Source organism: Oncorhynchus masou, chromosome 12 (genome assembly GCF_036934945.1).
Source record: "Oncorhynchus masou masou isolate Uvic2021 chromosome 12, UVic_Omas_1.1, whole genome shotgun sequence".
NCBI lineage: Eukaryota > Metazoa > Chordata > Actinopteri > Salmoniformes > Salmonidae > Oncorhynchus > Oncorhynchus masou.
In genome coordinates this window covers 90846279-90870392 of record NC_088223.1, presented here as the reverse complement: position 1 = coordinate 90870392, position 24114 = coordinate 90846279, and the positions used below count along the sequence as shown (strand labels likewise).

General features: G+C 48.8%; 1 protein-coding gene across 1 annotated transcript; it reads right to left on the bottom strand.

The window, feature by feature from the left end:
- Positions 1–2980: 2980 nt before the first annotated feature.
- LOC135549426 (RIMS-binding protein 2-like) lies at positions 2981–16372 on the bottom strand. Its single transcript, XM_064979397.1, is given in 12 exon segments — positions 2981–2987; positions 3052–3229; positions 3726–3936; positions 4767–4918; positions 5176–5838; positions 5905–6048; positions 6473–6563; positions 6565–6583; positions 6827–6865; positions 13639–13713; positions 15844–16019; positions 16352–16372. Coding segments are annotated over 12 exon segments (1776 nt in total).
- Positions 16373–24114: the final 7742 nt, after the last annotated feature.

Below are 24114 nucleotides of genomic sequence, written 5' to 3'. Positions count from 1 at the left end.
TTTTCCTAGAGCTAGGGCAGTAACTGGTTAATCTAAACAAGAGATAATGATCCTAAAGGCTTTTCCTAGAGCTAGGGCAGTAACTGGTTAATCTAAACAAGAGATAATGATCCTAAAGGCTTTTCCTAGAGCTAGGGCAGTAACTGGTTAATCTAAACAAGAGATAATGATCCTAAAGGCTTTTCCTAGAGCTAGGGCAGTAACTGGTTAATCTAAACAAGAGATAATGATCCTAAAGGCTTTTCCTAGAGCTAGGGCAGTAACTGGTTAATCTAAACAAGAGATAATGATCCTAAAGGCTTTTCCTAGAGCTAGGGCAGTAACTGGTTAATCTAAACAAGAGATAATGATCCTAAAGGCTTTTCCTAGAGCTAGGGCAGTAACTGGTTAATCTAAACAAGAGATAATGATCCCAAGGCTTTTCCTAGAGCTAGGGCAGTAACTGGTTAATCTAAACAAGAGATAATGATCCTAAAGGCTTTTCCTAGAGCTAGGGCAGTAACTGGTTAATCTAAACAAGAGATAATGATCCCAAGGCTTTTCCTAGAGCTAGGGCAGTAACTGATTAATCTAAACAAGAGTAATGATCCTAAAAGGCTTTTCTATAGAGCTGAGGCAGTAACATAGTTAATCTAAACGAGAATAATGGGAGTCTGAGCTTTCCTAGAGCTAGGGCAGTAACTGGTTAATCTAAACAAGAGATAATGATCTAAAGGCTTTCCTAGAGCTAGGAGCGTAACTGATTAATCTAAACAAGAGATAATGATCCTAAAGCTTTTCCTAGGCTAGGGCAGTAACTGATTAATCTAAACAAGGATAATGATCCGAGGCTTTTCCTAGAGCTAGGGGCAGTAGGATTAATCTAAACAAGAGATAATGATCCTAAAGGCTTTTCCTAGAGCTAGGGCAGTAACTGATTAATCTGAGCGATGCCTACCTACCTGCCTCCGGTGCCTGCACCACCTGCCTGCCTGCCTGCCCACCTGCCTGCCCCACACCACCTGCCTGCCTGCCTGCACTCCAGTGCCTGCCTGCCTGCCACCTTGGTGCCTGCCTGCCTCCCGGTGCCTGCCTGCCTGCCTGCCTGCCTGCCTGCCTGCCTGCCTGCCTGTACCTGCCTGCCTGCCTCCGGTGCCTGCCTGCACCTGCACTGCTGCCTGCCTGCCTGCCTGCCTGCCTGCCTGCCTGGTGCTGCCAGCACCTGCCTGCCTATCTCACCCACCCCTGCACCCGTCACTGCCAGCACCCACCCTGCCTGCCTGCCACCCTCCTGCCAACACCTGCCCAGTGCCTGCCCACACCCACACCCTGCCTCACTAACCAGCACCCACCCACCCACCTCCACCCACCTGCCTGCCTGCCTGCCTGCCTGCCTGCCTGCAGCACCCACCTGCCTGCCTGCCTGCCTGCCTGCCTGCCTGCCTGCCTGCCTGCCTGCCTGCCTGCAGTGCTGCCTTCCTGCCTGCCTGGTGCCTGCCAGTGCCTGCCTGCAGTGCCTGCCTGCCTGCCTGCCTGCCTGCCTGCCTGCCTGCCTGCCTGCCTGCCCTGCCTGCCTGCAGTGCCTGCCTGCCTGTGCCTGCCCCTGGGTGCCTGCGCTTCCTGCCTGCCTGCAGTGCCTACCTGCCTGCCTGCAGTGCCTGCCTGCCTGCCTGCCTGCCTGCCTGCCTGCCTGCCTGCCTGCCTGCCACAGTACCTAGCCCTACCTGCCTCAGTGCCCACAGTACCTACCTACAGTACCTACCTACCTACCTACCTACCTACCTACCTACCTACCTGCCTCTACCGCCTGCCTGACGACTAACTAACTAACCTAACCAACCCCTGCTGCCTGTTGGAGCCTGTGTCCTGGTCCTGACTGAGGAACTCCTCATGGACACCAAGCGTAGGTCGGCCTCTCCATGGAGTAGTCTGGTTCTGACTCCAGGGAGAGGGGCTCTGGGGGGCCGGAGAGGCTGTGTGTCCAGGGGTTGATGAGGTCCCCAGCGGGTGGCACAAGGGTCTTGGGCGGGGTGGGGTGGGGCTCAGGGTTGAAGGTTGACACAGAGTCGTCCTCCACAGGGAGAAAGTCTGTGATGGACATGACAGGACGGAGAACTCTGGGGCGGTCTGTGTCTGCTCTGCTCTGCTCCGTGGCCGCTGCTGGGCCTAGATGTGGGCTCTGGTTGGAGGACAAGGATATACAGTATTACATACGCTTAGTCAACATAGTTACAGTAATGTAGACTAGATAACGACAGGTGAGTTCTAGAGTTCTAAATAAGAGTTATGGAGCATGTAAGTTTTAGAGTTCTAGATGAGCATTCTAGATCAGGTGAGACCTAGAGTTCTAGATGAGTGTTCTAGAGCAGGTGAGTTCGATATGAGAGTTCTAGAGCAGGGGAGTTCTAGATGACACTTCTGGAGCAGGTGAGTTTAAGAGTTCTAGATGAGAGTTCTAGAGCAGGTGAGTTAGAGAATTTTAGAGCAGGTGAGTTTTAGAGTTCTAGATGAGCATTCTAGAGAAGTTCTTAGTGTTCTAGAGCAGGTGAGTTTTAAAGTTCTAGGGGAGTTCTAGAGACACTTCTGGAGCAGGTGAGTTTTAGAGTTCTAGATGAGCAGTTCTAGAGCAGGTGAGTTAGAGAATTTTAGAGCAGGTGAGTTTTAGAGTTCTAGATGAGCATTCTGAGGTTAGTTCTAAATGAGTGTTCTAGAGCAGGTGAGTTCGATATGAGAGTTCTAGATCAGGGGAGTTCTAGATGACACTTCTAGAGCAGGTGAGTTTCAGAATTCTAGATGAGAGTTCTAGAGCAGGTGAGTTTTAGAGTTCTATATGACATTTCTAGATGAGAGTTCTAAATATGAGTTCTAGAGCAGGTGTTTAAGCAGTGTTGTACATACCGTTGTGTTGATGTGAGAAGCTGATGGTAGCATGGCCGGATAGGCTGACGGTACTGATGGCAACTTGGCCTGATAGTTTAGTGCTACTGGAGATGACATAGCCTCAAGCACTGCCAAGGCAGCCCAAGGGGGACAGGAGATTTTGCTAAGGGGTTAGCCCAGACCTCCGCGTACGAGGCAGGGTGTGGGGAGCAGGCCTCTGTGTGGAGGGCTCCGTTAGGGCCCATGGCGTGGGCGACGTCTAGTGGCGGCGAGGCAGTGGCGTAGGGCAGTGTGGACACTTTGGCAGCTGAGTTCCGTAAGATGGGGATTGGGGCTGGACGGGTGGTGACGAAGACAGGTAGGGGGGCGACTGGTGGACAGGAGTTGACTGATGCACTGGGGGGGACTGGTAGGGGGGCGACTGGTGGACAGGAGTTGACTGATGCAATGGGGGGGACTGGTAGGGTGGCGACTGGTGGATAAGGGTTGACTGATGCACTGGGGGACTGGTAGGGGGGACTGATGGACAGGAGTTGACTGATGCACTGGGGGGGACTGGTAAGGTGGCGACTGGTGGACAGGGGTTGACTGACAAACGGTGGGTGACTGGTAGGAGGGGGACTGGTGGACAGGGGTTGACTGATGAACGGGGGGTGACTGGTAGGGTGGTGACTGGTGGACAGGGGTTGACTGACGAACGGGGGGTGACTGGTAGGGTGGTGACTGGTGGACAGGGGTTGACTGACGAACGGGGGGTGACTGGTAGGGTGGTGACTGGTGGACAGGGGTTGACTGATGAACGGGGGGTGACTGACGAACGGGGGGTGACTGGTAGGGTGGTGACTGGTGGACAGGGGTTGACTGACGAACGGGGGTTGACGAGGAGCAGGAGGCGGCCGACGCCTGGCCGGTCATGATGTTGGACAACTTGGCGGGCACGTTGACTGGCACAGAGTCGATGGACTCCCCATGGGCAGACATGGTGCGCACAGTGAGCTCGTGGGCTGCCATCAGGGACTGGATCTGAGACGGGCCCATCAGGGCACTGCCCGCCGTTGGGGATGACACCTCCAACACCTAGGGTATTGCAGGAGGAGAGGGGGTCAACAGCACAGACACACACTATCCTCACACCTCTGAGACAAACAATAGAAGAGTCAGCAGGGTGGGACAAGACATCACTGCAGTCGAAGCTGAATCACCGACAAATACTGTGGAACACAAACACACACCACTGTCTTGAGAAAGAGAGCAATACAGAACCTCTCCTAAAACACTGGCCTGACAGACACTCTCAATGGGCCTTTAGAGCCCAGAACCTCTCCTAAAACACTGGCCTGACAGACACTCTCAATGGGCCTTTAGAGTCCAGAACCTCTCCTAAAACATTGGCCTGACAGACACACTCAATGGGCCTTTAGAGCCCAGAACCTCTCCTAAAACATTGGCCTGACAGACACACTCAATGGGCCTTTAGAGCCCAGAACCTCTCCTAAAACATTGGCCTGACAGACACACTCAATGGGCCTTTAGAGCCCAGAACCTCTCCTAAAACACTGGCCTGACAGACACACTCAATGGGCCTTTAGAGCCCAGAATCTCTCCTAAAACACTGGCCTGACAGACACACTCAATGGGCCTTTAGAGCCCAGAACCTCTCCTAAAACATTGGCCTGACAGACACACTCAATGGGCCTTTAGAGCCCAGAACCTCTCCTAAAACATTGGCCTGACAGACACACTCAATGGGCCTTTAGAGCCCAGAACCTCTCCTAAAACAATGGCCTGACAGACACACTCAATTCAAACGAATTTCCCTCCCATCATAATTTCATCGTCTTTACATCCAAAACCTAAAACACTCTGCTCTGTGTCCAGTGAAGAAACACAATTACTACAGTTCTCGCCTTTCTCTTGTCAGCGTAGATTGTGTATCCGGTAACGCGGACCCCATTGGAGGTCCCAGCAGCATCGATGGTGACAGGTAGCCAGCTGATGAGGGCGATTCCTGGGGAGGGCCCCTGCTCCAGCTGCACGCCCAGAGGAGCGTCTGGGGGGCCTGGGAGACGAGGGATTAAACATCAAACCACGAGCAAATTTCAGCTCATAAACAGCCCCCTGACTACATTCCTCTCCTCTAATCAGGGACTGTTTTAAAGACCGAGGACACCAGTTGAGTGGAATCTCTGTCAAATCACTGACATGAATCAAACTAGCTTTCCTGTAGAAACATAAAACCAGCAGTTCCTCAGCCCTCCTTCCTTGTACTTGAGTATCTCTGATCTTCAGTATCTCTCACCGTCTCGCAACACGTACCTGCGGCCAACGTGGTGAAGGTGGTGGTGGCGGTCTTGTGTTCCCGTCTCTCCTGGGGAATCTCCCAGGGGGTTTGGTGCGGCTGAGCCTCCACCTTGACGGTGTACTGAAGGCTGGGCGTGAGGTTGCCGAGGCACAGTGAGTAGCTGCCAGCCTTCACCAGTTCCATCTCCTCCTCGTTCAAGGACACAACATGCACATAGTTACTGTTGCTCGGCAGCCAGGCCAGGCTGGCCGAGGTGGCGGTGACCCGGTCGACTCTGAGCTGGGTGGGCGCCACACACACGTCCCTGCCCACCAGTAATGAGCAACGGAGCTGGTCCGAGTTGCCGCGCTCCGTCAGGCTCTGCACAGACACCCGGTAGGCCTTGAGGGTGACGTCTAGTCTCTCTAGGACAGCTTTAGTCTGGGAGCCGAAGGGCACGTTGAGCTTCAGCTCCTGGTCCACGTATACATTGTAGCTCCACACGTTGCCCCAGCCCGCTGGCACCAGCGGTCCGTCCCAGCTGATGATGATGCTCTTGGCCAGCTGCTTGATGAGGGTGAGCTTGCGCGGGTAAGGCACAGTGCCCACCCCCACCTCTAGGTCCAGATCCAGGCCGTTGGTGAGGGGGGCTGGGAGGGATGGATCCGAGGGGAACTGCTCCCCTGAGAGGACGGAGGCTGCTGGCGTAGGGTCTGTCCTCTCAGAGGTACCTGGGCCCCCAAGGCAGAGGTGGTGCTGGTGACTGGCGCTGTGCAGGCTGCTGTCCAGCAGGGAGTTGTGGGATATATCCGTGCCCTCTGGAACGTGGGAGCTTATCATGTCGTCGTCTGAGACACGCTCCACAAAGTTGGAGGGGACCAGCCCTCTTCGCCCGTCCATCAGCTCTCCTGAAGAGGACAGAGAGAGGGGGACTTCCGTTTGGTGTTTTGTTTCAGACACTAAAAACTTTAACAGTGTTAAAAAAAACTTTAACAACTTTTGGTGTTAATATGTAAAATTGTAACTTTCAGTGTTAACATTTCAACATTAAAAAAATCTAAATTTGAGTGTTAACATGTCAAATTGTAACTTTCAGTGCTAACATTTCAACATTAAAAAAATCTAAATTTTGGTGTTAACATGTCAAATTGTAACTTTCAGTGCTAACATTTCAACATTAAAAAAATCTAAATTTTGGTGTTAACATGTCAAATTGTAACTTTCAGTGCTAACATTTCAACATAAAAAAAATCTAAATATCAGTGTTAACATTTCAGTGTACATTTTTTTTTACTTTCAGTGTTAAAACGTAAGGTTTTGGAGAAGCCCCACCTTCATAGAAGCCATCGTCATCCATACCGCCATAAACATAGATGTACTCCCCAGCGGTGAGAGGCAGCTCCACCTCTGGGTTATCATTTGGGACCATCATAAGGGTTATAGCTGGAGAAAATAAAGCCATGTTATCAACGCTAAAGTATTAGAAACACAACTCATCTCCTTGTTATTGTTAACTGTTGTATACCCAGATTCTTTGTGAAAAACAAGAAGAAAAAAAACATACCGGTTCTTTAATTCTTTCTACTAATGAACGCCACTAAATCAAGCATCTAAACAATAACTAGGATCAACAACAGAGTGAAGTCACATGGCTGATTTGGCGACGCTGTGTCCGCCTGTCCTTACCTGTATCTGGCAATGAACACCTGTAGCTGGGAGGCTCCCCTGAGAGCTGTGTGTTGCGCTGGGATACATCGATGTCCAGCTCCTCCACTTCACTGGCCGTGTCAACCTGACAACATGACAGTCAACAATGAGGCACTGGAAACATGTTGCACTCTGTGATGGTTTGTGGGTAAGAGCTTGACGTCGGCAATTTAAATTCCTGCAGGGTTTGTCCAGGAAAATAATACATATTCATGAAGAAAAAAATGTACAGCACTCACTGGAATGTAAAGTGTCTTTGGATAAAAGCGCTTGCTAAATGGTATATACTTCCCTGCCCTCTGGCTGTCATCAGGTTGGCTGTCATGATCTGTTATCAGGTCAAACCTTCCCACCCCCCTGGCTGTCATCAGGGCTGTCATCAGGTCAAACCTTCACCCCCTGGCTGTCATCAGGTCAAACCCCATCATGTCAAACCTTCCCCCCCTGGCTGTCATCAGGTCAAACCTCCCCACCCCCTGGCTGTCATCAGGTCAAACCTTCCCCCCCCTGGCTGTCATCAGGTCAAACCTTCCCACCCCCTGGCTGTCATCAGGTCAAACCTTCCCACCCCTGGCTGTCATCAGGTCAAACCTTCCCCCCCTGGCTGTCATCAGGTCAAACCTTCCCACCCCTGGCTGTCATCAGGTCAAACCTTCCCACCCCTGGCTGTCATCAGGTCAAACCCCCAGGCTGTCCAGGTCCCTTCCCACCCCCTGGCTGTCATCAGGTCAAACCTCCCCACCCCTGGCTGTCATCAGGTCAAACCTTCCCACCCCTCAAAATCAAACCTCCCCACCCCCTGGCTGTCATCAGGTCAAACCTCCCCACCCCCTGGCTGTCAGGCCCCTGGCTGTCATCCCAGGTCAAAACTCCCGCCCCTGCTGTCATCTGTCAAACCCCCACCCCTGGCTGTCATCAGGTCAAACCTCCCCTCCCCCTGGCTGTCATCAGGTCAAACCTCCCCGCCCCTGGCTGTCATCAGGTCAAACCTTCCCACCCCCTGGCTGTCATCAGGTCAAACCTTCCCACCCCCTGGCTGTCATCAGGTCAAACCTTCCCAACCCCTGGCTGTCATCAGGTCAAACCTCCTCCCCCTGGCTGTCATCAGGTTGGCTGTCATCAGGTCAAACCTTCCCACCCCTGGCTGTCATCATCTTCATGACGTCCGCCCCACCCCCTGGCTGTCATCAGGAGCCTGGCTGTCATCAGGTCAAACCTTCCCACCCCTGGCTGTCATCAGGTTGGCTGTCATCAGGTCAAACCATTCTCACCCTGGCTGTCATCAGGTCAAACCTCCCCACACCCCTGGCTGTCATCAGGTCAAACCTCCCCACCCCCTGGCTGTCATTAGGTCAAACCTCCCGCCCCCTGGCTGTCATCAGGTCAAACCTCCCCACCCCTGGCTGTCATCAGGTCAAACCTCCCCACCCCCTGGCTGTCATCAGGTCAAACCTCCCCGCCCCCTGGCTGTCATCAGGTCAAACCTTCCCACCCCCTGGCTGTCATCAGGTCAAACCTCCCCACCCCTGGCTGTCATCAGGTCAAACCTCCCCACCCCCTGGCTGTCATCAGGTCGAACCTCCCCACCCCCTGGCTGTCATCAGGTCAAACCCCCACCCCCTGGCTGGATCAATGCCTCCTGAATAGCAGAAAGCCACACACATGATTATTATTATTCTACTACTTTAAATAAAAACTTTTACGTTTTTCTGTCGTCGACTTCCTCCTCCACATCAGAGATTTTGCAAAGAGATGTATGTATAACGTGGGCAGCTGGGCACAATGCACAGTGGATTGGGACAGTGGCCACTAACAAGCTGCTTAAACAGTAGCTTCTCTCAAAATACTCCCAGCATCAGCTTCATGACGACCGCCTTGTTTTCCTCTGGCTAATACTGCAGGCCGACACAAACACCCTATTCCCTACAGGCTACAGTGCTTCCCTATATAGTGCAAAAACGTGTTGACCAGGGCAGATACGGTTCCAATAGACACACTGATATAAATGCTGAGTGTGTTTGTTCTGTCTGGTCTTATGACTAGTTACAGGGTATGAATGATACACTACCGGTAAACAATGAGAAAACAGACATCGTATTTGTAGCTCCCGCCTGGAAAAAAACTTTTCAGGATAATCACACACAACTACTACAACCTTTATAATCCAACAGAATCCACAGCACTGGGATTATCTCACTAAATATGAGATTTAGAGAGCCAGCTGTTGTTGGTAGTGTCTGGCTGGATGACTGGATGGATGGATGAGAGGGAGGATTGACACTCACTACAGAGACTGGATGAAGAGGAGGAGACCTCCAACCTGCATTTGTCTTTGGTCAATATTCTACACTACAATGCAATGGGAGAGAGACAGAAAAAATGTATGCACAAAGCTGGAAACTGAATTAAGAGAAGACCGAGACCAGCCAACCTCAACAAGGTCCTATTCTGTTATCTCCAACACTGATAGAAGACAGACCTCCAACCTCAAGAAGGTCCTATTCTGTTATCTCCAACACTGATAGAAGACAGACCTCCAACCTCAACAAGGTCCTATTCTGTTATCTCCAACACTGATAGAAGACAGACCTCCAACCTCAACAGGTCCTATTCTGTTATCTCCAACACTGATAGAAGACAGACCTCCAACCTCAACAAGGTCCTATTCTGTTATCTCCAACACTGATAGAAGACAGACCTCCAACCTCAACAAGGTCTTATTCTGTTATCTCCAACACTGATAGAAGACAGACCCCCAACCTCAACAAGGTCCTATTCTGTTATCTCCAACACTGATAGAAGACAGACCCTGCCACAAGGTGTTACATCCTCCTGCCACGCTCATCCTGTGTCTCCTTGACCTGCCGCCACTCCCCCTGTACTCTCTCACTCTCCCTCTCTGTGTGATTGTGTGGACAGAGACAGGTGTGCCGAGTCAGCAGGTCCCCACCAGCTGCAATCTGTTCCATAATCAAGACCTCCACAAATACTCAGTCCTGCCACTTTCACACTGCCAGATCGTAATCTTTGCTCAGTCAGTCTACGTTTCTAGACGTTTGTTACTATTTAGATCCTGTTGTGCCTGTTTTCCTTGCCTGACACGGGTTTCCTCTCCGCTATAGTTCCGCCCGCTCTGACTCTGGTCCCTGTCTCCAGTCCCACGTCTCCTCATCCTGCTACTATGTCCTGGATTCCCCCACTCTACTGCTCCCTTGGACTCCCTCCGGACCTGCTCACCCTGTGCCAACCCCTCTCGCTCCAGCCTCAGCCTCCGGACCTGCTCACCCTGTCTCAACCCCCTCTCGCTCTAGCCTCCCAGCCTCCGGACCTGCTTACCCTGTCCAACCCCTCTAGCTCCAGCCTCAGCCTCCGGACCTGCTCACCCTGTGCCTGCCCCTCTCGCTCCAGCCTCAGCCTCCGGACCTGCTCACCCTGTCTCAACCCCCTCTCGCTCTAGCCTCAGCCTCCGGACCTGCTTACCCTGTCTCACCCTCTAGCTCCAGCCTCAGCCTCCGGACCTGCTCACCCTGTGCCTACCCCTCTCGCTCCAGCCTCAGCCTCTGGACCTGGTTACCCTGTCTCAACCCCTAAAACTCCAGCCTCAGCCTCTGTGACTGCTTACCCTGTCTCAACAAAAACTCTCGCTCCAGCCTCAGCCTCGCGGACCTGCTTACCCTGTCTCATCCCCTCTCCCTCAGCCTCAGACTCCGGACCTGCTTACCCTGTCCCAACCCCTCTCGCTCCAGCCTCAGCCTCCGGACCTGCTTACCCTGTCTCAACCCCCTCTCCCTCCAGCCTCAGCCTCCGGACCTGCTTACCTGTCTCAACCAATATCACAACATAACAGCCTCAACATTCCGGACCTGCTTACCCTGTCTCAATGCCCTCTCGCTTCCAGCCTCAGCCTCTGGACCTGCTTACCCTGTCTCAACCCCTCTCCCTCCAGCCTCAGCTTCCGGACCTGCTTACCCTGTGCGTTAAAGAACCCTCTCGCTCCAGCCTCAGCTGACGGACCTGCTTACTCTGTGCCAACCCCTCTCGCTCCAGCCTCAGCTTCCGCACCTGGTTTCCTGAAACCCGCCCGAGCTTCCCCTGGCCTGCACTCCATCTTCCCCTCTTCCCCCTCTAACAAGTTCCAATTCTGTTATCTCCAACACTGATAGAAGACAGACCCCCTTTACAAGGTCTTATTCTGTTATCTCCAACACTGCAATGTGCTGTATTTACCATTGCGTATTTAATCCCTAGCCAGTGTGCTAGTACAGCCAGTGTGCTAGTACAGCCAGTGTGCTAGTACAGCCAGTGCGCTAGTACAGCCAGTGTGCTAGTACAGCCAGTGTTCTAGTACAGCCAGTGCGCTAGTACAGCCAGTGCCCTAGTACAGCCAGTGTGCTAGTACAGCCAGTGCCCTAGTACAGCCAGTGTGCTAGTACAGCCAGTGTGCTAGTACAGCCAGTGCGCTAGTACAGCCAGTGCGCTAGTACAGCCAGTGTTCTAGTACAGCCAGTGTTCTAGTACAGCCAGTGCGCAAGCACAGCCAGGACTAATAATGGCCAGTGTGCTAGACAGCCAGTGATCTAGTACAGCCAGTGCCCTATTTGAGCCAATTGCCCTAGTACAGCCAGTGTTCTCAGACAGCCAGTGCGCTAGTACAGCCAGTTATAGTACAGCCAGTGTTCTTGCTACTGCCAGCGTTACAGCCAGTGTGCTAGTACAGCCAGTCAGTCAGCCAGTGTCCACAGCCAGTGCGCTAGTACAGCCAGTGCTCTAGTACAGCCAGTGCGCCACACAGCCAGGTGCGCTAGTACAGCCAGTGCTCTAGTACAGCCAGTGCGAGTACAGCCAGTGCGTAGTACAGCCAGTGCCCTAGTACAGTCAGTGCCCTAGTACAGCCAGTGCCCTAGTACAGCCAGTGTTCTAGTGACAGCCAGTGTTCTAGTACAGCCAGTGTTCTAGTACAGCCAGTGTTCTAGTACAGCCAGTGTTCTAGTACAGCCAGTGCCGTGTGAGAGAGAAAGAAAGGCTAATACGTGATTTTTTAAATCTATGAAGTCTGACATGCAAATCCACAGGAGTAATAATGGCATTTATTGGAGACAACCCATGATCTGGATGACTTGAGGAATATTTGAGTCCATTGATTGAAAATAGCTTAGCAGTTATTCTCATGACAAAAAAACAACATTTGTGCTAGTGATTCGTAAATTATAGTACATGCTAATATTTTTGCTACTGTACCAGAGTTAAACTAAAACTAAAATGCTGAGTCAGTCTGAAATGAGTAGTTATGCCCTTAGTAAGACTACTCCACCAGACACATGATTCCAGGTCATGATTTAAAGTTAAAGGGAAACTCTCCATTTGAAACAAATTGTGATTCTCCCGAGTGAGTAATGATTCTCCTAGTGAGTAGTAATTCTCCCTAGTTATTCTCCAAAGTGAGCAGTGATTCTCCTAGTTATTCTCCAGTGAGTAGTGATTCTCCAAAGTGAGTAGTGATTCTCCAAAATGAGTAGTGATTCTCCCTAGTGAGTAATGATTCTCCCTAGTGAGTAGTGATTCTCCCTAGCTATTCTCCAAAGTGAGTAGTGATTCTCCCTAGTGAGTAGTGATTCTCCCGAGAGAGTAGTGATTCTCCAAAGTGAGTAGTGATTCTCCCTAGTGAGTAGTGATTCTCCCTAGTGAGTAGTGATTCTCCCTAGTGAGTAGTGATTCTCCCTAGTGAGTAGTGATTCTCCCTAGTGAGTAGTGATTCTCTCTAGTGATTCTCCCCAGTGAGTAGTGATTCTCCCGAGTGAGTAGTGATTCTCCCGAGTGAGTAGTGATTCTCCTAGAGAGTAGTGATTCTGAGAGAGTAGTGAGAGTGAGTAGTGATTCTCCTGGGAGAGAGTAGTGAGTAGTGATTCTCTAGAGAGTAGTGATTCTCCCAGGATAGTGATTCTTCTCTCCTAGTGAGTAGTGATTCTCCTGAGAGAGTAGTGATTCTCCCGAGTGAGTAGTGATTCTCCCGAGAGAGTAGTGATTCTCCAGGAGAGTAGTGATTCTCCCTAGTGAGTAGTGATTCTCCCTGGAGAGTAGTGATTCTCCCGAGTGAGTAGTGATTCTCCCTAATAAGTAGGTGAGTAGTGATTCTCCCTGGTGAGTAGTGATTCTCCTAGTAGGTAGTGATTCTTCCCAGTGAGTAGTGATTCTCCCTAGAGAGTAGTGATTCTCCCTAGTGAGTAGTGATTCTCTAGTGATTCTCCCTGTTGAGGCAGTGATTCTCCCTGGAGAGTAGTGATTCTCCCGAGTGAGTAGTGATTCTCCTGGTGAGTAGTGATTCTCCCTAGAGAGTAGTGATTCTCCCTAGTGAGTAGTGATTCTCCCGAGAGAGTAGTGATTCTCCCTCGGGAGCAGTGATTCTCCGGTGAGCAGTGATTCTCCCTAGTGAGTGAGTAGTGATTCTCCTAGCGAGAGTGATTCTCCAGTGAGCAATGATTCTCCCAGTGAGTAGTGAGTGAGCAGTGATTCTCCGGAGAGTAGTGATTCTCCTAGTGAGCAGCGATTCTCCTAATTGGAGCAGCGATTCTCCCTAGTGAGTAGCGATTCTCCCTAGTGAGTAGCGATTCTCCCTAGTGAGTAGTGATTGAATGATAAGAAACAGGGCTGGAGTTTCACCTCATGTGGGGGGGCTGGTCCTGCTGTGGTGGGGGCTGTGGTGGGACTCGGCTGACTTGGGGGAGAGGTGGGTGGTACCAGAGGCAGACTTGGGGGTGCTGGAGGACTTGGTCAGGCTGATGTTGGCAGCTCACGGTGCTTTACGGTGGGGGAGCGGTGAGACCCGCAGCGTGAGGGGGTGGCCCCCATCCGTTGAGTTGCTGCCACATCTAGGAGGAAGAAGACACTTCAAAGCAAACATATACCACTTCTGTTTTTTCATGTTTATTAGGTAGGACAGTGAGAGAGTGAGAGGGAAAAGATAGAGCGTGGGGTATTGATCGGAACCCATGTGAGCAGCAGCACGTGTTCTGGAGGCAGTGTCCTAGACAGCTAGCCACCCCAGGCCCACACACATCTAACCCTAACTCTCCTGCTTGTAGTTAGGCTAGGTGGTTGGCAAGATGGATATATGGATGGATATATAGATGGTTATATATGGATATATCTATGATTCCATGGATGGATATATGGATACATGGATATATGGATGGATATATGGATATATGGATATATGGATGGATGGATATATGGATGGATATTGGATATATGGATACATAGATCTATGGATCGATGGATGGATATATGGATGGATATATGGATGGATATATATGGATATATGAATGGAAATATGGATGGATGGAAATATGGATATATGGATGGATATATGGATGGATATGGATGGATATATATGGATATATGGATGGATATATGGATGATATATGATATGGATGGATATATGAATGGAAATATGGATATATGGATGGATATATAGATATATGGATGGATATACGGATGGATATATGGATGGATATATGGATATATGGATATATGAATGGAAATATGGATATATGGATGGATATATGGATATATGGATATATGGATGGATATATGGATATACGGATGGATATATGATGGACATATGATATACGGATGGATATATGGATGGACATATGGATATATCGGATGGATATATGGATATATGGATATATATATGGATATATGGATGGATATATGGATGGATATATGGATGGATATATGGATGGATATATGGATGGATATATGGAGAAGGAGGAGTTATATGGATGGATATATGGATGGATATATGGATGGATGGATATGATACATGGATATATGGATGATATATGGATGGATATATGGATATATGGATGGATATATGGATATATGGATGGATATATGGAAATGGAATCGGATGGAATACGGATGGATGGATGGATATATGGATGGATATATGGATGGATATATGGATATACGATGGATATATGATTGGATATATGGATATATGGATGGATATACGGATGGATATATGGATGGATATACGGATGGATATATGGATGATGGATATGGATATATGATGGATATATGGATATACGGATGGATATATGGATATACGGATGGATATATGGATATATGGATGGATATATGGATATATGGATGGATATATGGATACATGGATATATGGATGGATATATGGATGGATATATGGATACATGGATATATGGATGGATATATGGATATATGGATGGATATACGGATGGATATATGGATGGATATATGGATAAATGGATGGATACAGTAGGGACTTTAAGGGATATATTTAAGGCCAGCTGTGGATATATGGATGGTTTACAAAATATCATGTTCTGGGATATATGGATGGATAAATGGATGGTGGATGGATAGAGTAGGACAAAGCTGAATTTATCAATGGAATCCCTTTCAAACTCATTCACGGCAAAAGGTAATACATTCCTACTATCTACATGGAGATCCACAGTTGGAACAAACACTTTACTTCAGCTATCTTCAGTGTAAAATGCATCTTGGTATAAACTATAGACCCATGGGTCAACTGTGTCTGAGGGAGATTCGGTAGTAGTATTTGAAAGGAGGCCGAGGGGACATACGAAGGCCATATGAAAATATACATTTATTGGGATGGGGAAGTGTATATCATGAGGGGAATAATAGTGAGTATGAGGAACGATGGGGTCTCATTACGGTCTGATATGGTTGTTAGTTGTGGTGATATCATGGGAATAACAGTTGCCCAATGGGTGTGCAAATTGTCATTACGGTAATTTGAGATGTGGTAATAGTTATGGTGATATCAAGGGAATAACAGTTGCCCAATGGTGTGCAATAGTGTCATTACGGTAATTTGAGATGGTTATAATAGTTATGGTGAAATCATGGGAATAACAGTTGCCCAATGGTGTGCAATAGTGTGTAATTTGATGGTTATAATAATAATGGTCAATGGTGTGCTTAATGGTTACCTCCGGTGAGGCCCACCCCGTTGGTCAGATGGCAGAGAGGGGGTTAGTGAGGATGGTGGATGCAGACAGGTCCAGTTTGCCAGCCTGTAGTCTGACAATGTCTCCAGCTCATGGCTGAGCAGGCTGAACTGTTCACTCTGGCTGTGACACTTATCCTCCAACTCCCGCACCTTAGACTGAAGAGCACAGAGACAAAAATAATATAAGTACAGGTTTATATTGTTCCTTTCCATTTAATTTCTAAACCTTTGAAATCATTTTTTTTTTTACGTTTTAACTTACATTAAATGACCTAAACTATCATGCAGTGCGTTAGAGCAGCAAGCTATAGCTCAGTGATGAAAGACGAGTGTCGTGGCACCAGATGCAACTGTAATGTTGCGGGTGGGGAGAGAGGGGGTGGAGGGTGGAGGCTTGGTTTGGAGTGCTGAGCCTCGTGATGACAAACCATTATCTGTATTAGGCCCAGAGAATTGTACCTACTGAGGAGCGGCTTCTACGGACAAACTTTAACGTCTTTGAACTTCATAGTCGGCTTAAAGTTGGACCAGAGGAGCTAGCTAGCTAACAGAGTGGCACCAGAATTAAACGTGCCTTACATTTTAGTAGTTGATACATCCAATGTGCCCTAACTAGCATTGAAAAAGTTTAAACATTCTTCGTTGATAAAACATCTTCAATCTATCTATTTAATCACGCTTGAAACTTCAGTAGGGTACAGCCACGCTTCAGAGGGGAGGGGCTACAGCTACACTTTGAGGGGGGTTGGGGCTACCGCTTCCGAGGGGGGAGGGGCTACACTTCCAGAGGGGAGGCCACAGGCTCAGAGGGGGAGGCCACAGCTACAGCTTCAGAGGGAGGGCTACAGCCAGGCTTCAGAGGGGGAGAGGGGCCATGCTTCGAGGGGGCTACGCTGAGGGGGGAGGGGCTACACTGGAGGGGGAAGGACTGAAAGAAAATGCTTGAACGTAAAAAATGTTTATGAACCGGTTTCCATGCTTTTAAAATAACGGTTCTGAAACAGTATAGAACACTTTGTTCCAGCTCTGATTCTGCTTCTTGAAAATGTCTGTTATTTTCTGGAAACAGTTCCAACCCCTGATTATAAAATGCAAACACTCACTTACAATTACAATAATTTTTTAAAATTAAAAGACAAAAAAGGTAGGAAAAGGAGGGTGGAGGGTGAGTAACAGGTTAACAGAAGTAGGTGTTGGTTTTATGGGTAAGGTGACAAACAGAATCTGAAGTGTAAGTGAGTTGCATGTCCTCCAACACATGGTCGTGCAGCACTCACAGTGACTCTAGCAAAGCCATTACATAGCCACAGCTGAGTCAGAACACTCTACAGAATGAATGCTCTACAGTGTTTACAGAATACTCTACCGTGTTTACAGAATGCTCTACAGGGTTTACAGAATGCTCTACCGTGTTTACAGAATGCTCTACCGTGTGTACAGAATGCTCTACCGTGTTTACAGAATGCTCTACCGTGTTTACAGAATGCTCTACCGTGTGTACAGAATGCTCTACAGGGTTTACAGAATGCTCTACCGTGTTTACAGAATGCTCTCGGGGTTTACAGAATGCTCTACAGGGTTTACAGAATGCTCTACAGGGTGTACAGAATGCTCTACAGGGTTTACAGAATGCTCTACAGGGTGTACAGAATGCTCTACAGGGTGTACAGAATGCTCTACAGGGTTTACAGAATGCTCTACAGGGTGTACAGAATGCTCTACCGTGTGTACAGAATGCTCTACAGGGTTTACAGAATGCTCTACAGGGTTTACAGAATGCTCTACAGGGTTTACAGAATGCTCTACAGGGTTTACAGAATGCTCTACAGGGTTTACAGAATGCTCTACAGGGTTTACAGAATGCTCTACAGGGTTTACAGAATGCTCTACAGGGTTTACAGAATGCTCTACAGGGTGTACAGAATGCTCTACAGGGTGTACAGAATGCTCTACAGGGTGTACAGAATGCTCTACAGGGTGTACAGAATGCTCTACAGGGTTTACAGAATGCTCTACAGGGTTTACAGAATGCTCTACAGGGTGTACAGAATGCTCTACAGGGTTTACAGAATGCTCTACAGGGTGTACAGAATGCTCTACAGGGTTTACAGAATGCTCTACCGTGTTTACAGAATGCCTCTACAGGGTGTACAGAATGCTCTACAGGGTGTATAGAATGCTCTACAGGGTGTATAGAATGCTCCCACAGGGTGTACAGAATGCTCTACAGGGTGTATAGAATGCTCACAGGGTAAAGAGAATGCTCTACGGGGTTTACAGAATGCTCTACGGGGTTTACAGAATGCTCTACAGGGTTTACAGAATGCTCTACAGGGTTTACAGAATGCTCTACAGGGTGTACAGAATGCTCTACAGGGTTTACAGAATGCTCTACAGGGTGTACAGAATGCTCTACAGGGTTTACAGAATGCTCTACAGGGTTTACAGAATGCTCTACAGGGTTTACAGAATGCTCTACAGGGTGTACAGAATGCTCTACAGGGTTTACAGAATGCTCTACAGGGTGTACAGAATGCTCTACAGGGTTTACAGAATGCTCTACAGGGTTTACAGAATGCTCTACAGGGTGTACAGAATGCTCTACAGGGTTTACAGAATGCTCTACAGGGTTTACAGAATGCTCTACAGGGTGTACAGAATGCTCTACAGGGTTTACAGAATGCTCTACAGGGTTTACAGAATGCTCTACAGGGTTTACAGAATGCTCTACAGGGTGTATAGAATGCTCTACCGTGTTTACAGAATGCTCTACCGTGTTTACAGAATGCTCTACCGTGTTTACAGAATGCTCTACAGGGTGTATAGAATGCTCTACAGGGTGTATAGAATGCTCTACAGGGTGTATAGAATGCTCTACAGGGTGTATAGAATGCTCTACAGGGTGTATAGAATGCTCTACAGGGTGTATAGAATGCTCTACGGGGTTTACAGAATGCTCTACGGGGTTTACAGAATGCTCTACGGGGTGTATAGAATGCTCTACAGGGTGTATAGAATGCTCTACAGGGTGTATAGAATGCTCTACAGGGTGTATAGAATGCTCTACAGGGTGTACAGAATGCTCTACCGTGTTTACAGAATGCTCTACAGGGTTTATAGAATGCTCTGCGGGTTTACAGAATGCTCTACAGGGTGTACAGAATGCTCTACAGGGTTTACAGAATGCTCTACAGGGTTTACAGAATGCTCTACAGGGTGTACAGAATGCTCTACAGGGTTTACAGAATGCTCTACAGGGTTTACAGAATGCTCTACAGGGTTTACAGAATGCTCTACAGGGTTTACAGAATGCTCTATAGGGTGTACAGAATGCTCTACCGTGTTTACAGAATGCTCTACCGTGTTTACAGAATGCTCTACAGGGTTTACAGAATGCTCTACAGGGTGTATAGAATGCTCTACAGGGTGTATAGAATGCTCTACAGGGTGTACAGAATGCTCTACAGGGTGTATAGAATGCTCTACAGGGTGTATAGAATGCTCTACGGGGTTTACAGAATGCTCTACGGGTTTACAGAATGCTCTACGGGTGTATAGAATGCCCACAGGGTGTATAGAATGCTCTACAGGGTGTATAGAATGCTCTTCACAGGGTGTATAGAATGCTCTACAGGGTGTATAGAATGCTCTACAGGGTGTATAGAATGCTCTACAGGGTGTATAGAATGCTCTACAGGGTGTATAGAATGCTCTACGGGGTTTACAGAATGCTCTACGGGCTTACAGAATGCTCTACTGGGTGTATAGAATGCTCTACAGGGTTTACAGAATGCTCTACCGTGTTTACAGAACTCTCTACAGGGTGTACAGAACTCTCTACGGGGTTAGCGTCAGCCCCCAGTAAGTTTCTATAAGTGTCTGGTTTCACTTCTTGTTGTGGTGGGAGTTTCCTGGTACTGATGTGACAGGGGCCTGCAGCTACATGAAACACAGACACAAGCGAGCGCACTGACACACACACACACACACACACACACACACACACACACACACACACACACACACACACACACACAGCTTCCTGTCAAACCTCTCACCTACAACACCAAGCAAAGCGTGTACCAAATGACTGCTAGCATGAACCAAGTCAAATGGGGACAGACAGCAAGTAGATCCAACTGACTACACAGAATGTGAATAGAATTTCCCATTCTCTTGAGTCACTGTGCTGCTCACTGTAAAACAGATCAAGGTCCCAATAGAGAGACTGGGTTAAACTACTTTGAGATGAGAGAAAGACAATAGATATAGAGAGGAAAGACAGAGAGATAGGAAGAGAGCGAGAGAGAAGAGACAGAGAACCCCCACTATATTAGGGTCAAAGTTCGACTGCCTAAGAAAGCAGGCTAACTCTATCTTAACACCCTGAGCTTAAATCCCAAGCCAATTCTCTTATGACCAAGGTTCCGTGCACTCAGCCCAGCGGGGTACTGGAGTCCATGCCATAGATACACTCTAATCTAGCAGCAGAGTCACCCGGCCCCGGGCTGTTTCACACATACAGTGCTCGCGCAGACATACGCACACACACACACACACACACACACACACACACACACACACACACACACACACACACACGCCGGAATCAGAGGGACTCTCTGTGTCCACACAAAGGGATTATTTAAAATGGACACAATTAACACTAGGCCTGTATGTAACTGATTGAAACACACAGCTGTGTAGGAAAAGGCACATAGTACAGTACAGTACAACACACTTACACACACACTAAACCTGTCTGGAGCCTGTCGCCTTACAGAGAGCACAAATCAGCATGCTCATGCTGTAGTCAAAGCCTGCTACAACATTATAGACCACCTCCACTGTAGCTAGAGAACATTAGAGGCCAACTTTGCCTTTCCATAAATACCTCACCAGAAACAACTACCATCAGGCTATCACCGGCGCTGACGTTTACATTTGTCCTTCATTGAAAAACTAATGAGCCACTAACTTGTTGCACGGACACCAATGTCTATGGGTTTGTAGAGGTTGGGAAGGGGGTGGTTGAGGTTGGGAAGGGGATGGTTGAGGTTGGGAAGGGGGTGGTTGAGGTTGGGAACGAGATGGGAACGGGGTGGTTGAGGTTGGGAAGGGGTGGTTGAGGTTGGGAAGGGGATGGTTGGGAACGAGATGGGAACTGGGTGGTTGAGGTTGGGAAGGGGGTGGTTGAGGTTGGGAAGGGGATGGTTGAGGTTGGGAAGGGGGTGGTTGAGGTTGGGAAGGGGGTGGTTGAGGTTGGGAACGGGGTGGTTGAGGTTGGGAACGAGATGGGAACTGGGTGGTTGAGGTTGGGAAGGGGGTGGTTGAGGTTGGGGGAGGGGGATGGTTGAGGTTGGGAAGGGGGTGGTTGAGGTTGTGAAGGGGGTGGTTGAGGTTGGGGAGAGGGGTGGTTGAGGTTGGGAAGGGGGTGGTTGAGGTTGGGAAGGGGGTGGTTGAGGTTGGGAAGGGGGTGGTTGAGGTTGGGAAGGGGATGGTTGAGGTTGGGAAGGGGGTGGTTGAGGTTGGGAAGGGGATGGTTGAGTTTGGGAAGGGGGTGGGTTGAGGTTGGGAAGGGGGTGGTTGAGGCTGGGAAGGGGGTGGTTAAGGTTGGGAAGGGGATGGTTGAGGTTGGGAAGGGGGTGGTTGAGGTTGGGAAGATGATGGTTGAGGTTGGGAAGGGGATTGTTGAGGTTGGGAAGGGGATGGTTGAGGTTGGGAAGGGGATGGTTGAGGTTGGGAAGGGGGTGGTCGAGGTTTGGGAACGGGATGGTTGAGGTTGGGAAGGGGTGGTTGAGGTTGGGAACGGGGTGGTTGAGGTTGGGAATGGGATGGGAACGGGATGGTTGAGGTTGGGAAGGGGGTGGTTGAGGTTGGGAACGAGATGGGAACGGGATGGTTGAGGTTGGGAACGAGATGGGAACGGGATGGTTGAGGTTGGGAAGGGGGTAGTTGAGGTTGAAAACGGGGTAGTTGAGGTTGAAAACGGGGTAGTTGAGTTTGTGTGAGGTTGTTGCTGGTACCTGCATGGAGTCCAATGTAGTCTGGTTAGCAGGAAAAGAAAGAACACAAAGCAAAACAGAAAAAGCACTTTAAAAACAAACTCATGTTTGTGTAACGGTGAGTTGAGGAAAGAACACATGGTTAATTGGCTAAAATCACACTGCAATCAGAGTCCAGGTTCTCAGAGAGAAGGCTGCGTCTTTAAATGCCAGAGATAGATACAGTATCTATCATGTCTGTTTCTATGATCTCTCAAGCATTGTCTCTCTCTGTCCTCCGTACTCAAACTTCTATCCTGTCTGTTTCTATGATCTCTCTAGCATGTCTCTTCTGTCCTCCGTACCAAACTTCTATCCTGTCTGTTTCTATGATCTCTCAAGGATTGTCTCTCTCTGTCCTCCGTACCAAACTTCTCTCCTCTGAAAAGAGAGAGCGGGCTTTTACAAGCGTTGTTTTTTCGTTTTGAGAGAAAGAGGAAGCAAGAAGGATCGAGAGAGACAGTAGGAGGAATAGTTAATGAGCAATTCCAACCAATCAGGAGAGTAATGGTACTGTACCAATACCCTCTGCAATACACGCTGAATCAAGTCCTAGAATAGAATATTTAACACACACACACACACACACACACACACACACACACACACACACACACACACACACACACACACACACACACACACACACACACACACACACAAATGAATTAAATATAGTTGTCATGGGCCATGTGGGTTCACTATATGTTCAAAAGTACACTAAACATTTGGCACTTCCCAGTCTCAGCATATAAGCATAAATAAACTTGACAAGGAAGGTAGCCAGCATAACAGTCATCTGTTAACTGCCAACTGTCATATTATCCAGTCGTCATGTAAGTGCTAGATAGGGGTGATGATAGTGTGTGTGTGTATGTTGGGGTGATGATAGTGTGTGTGTGTGTGTTGGGGTGAAGATAGTGTGTGTGTGTGTGTTGGGGTGAAGAGAGTGTGTGTGTTGGGGTGAAGAGAGTGTTTGTGGTGTGTTGGGGTGAAGAGAGTTTGTGGTGTGTTGGGGTGAAGAGAGTGTTTGTGGTGTGAAGATAGTGTGTGTGTGTTGGGGTGATGATAGTGTGTGTGTGTGTGTTGGGGTGATGATAGTGTGTGTGTGTGTGTGTTGGGGTGATGATAGTGTGTGTGTGTGTGTGTTGGGGTGATGATAGTGTGTGTGTGTGTGTGTTGAGGTGATGCTAGTGTGTGTGTTGGGGTGATGCTAGTGTGTGTGTGTGTGTGTTGGGGTGATGCTAGTGTGTGTGTGTGTGTGTGTGTGTGTGTGTGTGTGTTGGGGTGATGCTAGTGTGTGTGTGTGTGTGTGTTGGGGTGATGATAGTGTGTATGTGTTGGGGTGATGATACTGTGTGTGTGTGTGTTGGGGTGATGATAGTGTGTGTGTGTGTGTGTGTTGGGGTGATGATAGTGTGTGTGTGTGTGTGTGTTGGGGTGATGATAGTGTGTGTGTGTGTGTGTGTGGGGTAAAGATAGTGTGTGTGTGTTGGGGTGAAGAGAGTGTGTGTGTGTGTTGGGGTGATGAGAGTGTGTGTGTGTTGGGGTGATGATAGTGTGTGAGTGTGTGTGTTGGGGTGATGATAGTGTGTGTGTGTGTTGGGGTGAAGAGAGTGTGTGTGTGTGTGTTGGGGTGAAGAGAGTGTGTGTGTGTGTGTTGGGGTGAAGAGAGTGTGTGTGTGTGTGTGTTGGGGTGAAGAGAGCGTGTGTGTGTTGGGGTGAAGAGAGCGTGTGTGTGTTGGGGTGAAGAGAGCGTGTGTGTGTTGGGGTGAAGAGAGCGTGTGTGTTGGGGTGAAGAGAGCGTGTGTGTGTTGGGGTGAAGAGAGCGTGTGTGTGTTGGGGTGATGATAGTGTGTGTGTATTGGGGTGATGATAGTGTGTTTGTTGGGGTGATGATAGTGTGTGTGTGTTGGGGTGATGATAGTGTGTGTGTGTGTGTGTGTGGGGTGAAGAGAGTGTGTGTGTGTGTGTGTTGGGGTGATGATAGTGTGTGTGTGTGTGTGTGTTGGGGTGATGATAGTGTGTGTGTGTGTGTTGGGGTGATGATAGTGTGTGTGTGTGTGTTGGGGTGATGATAGTGTGTGTGTTGGGGTGAAGAGAGTGTGTGTGTGTGTGTGTTGGGGTGAAGAGAGTGTGTGTGTTGTTGGGGTGAAGAGAGCGTGTGTGTGTGTATTGGGGTGAAGAGAGTGTGTGTGTGTTGGGGT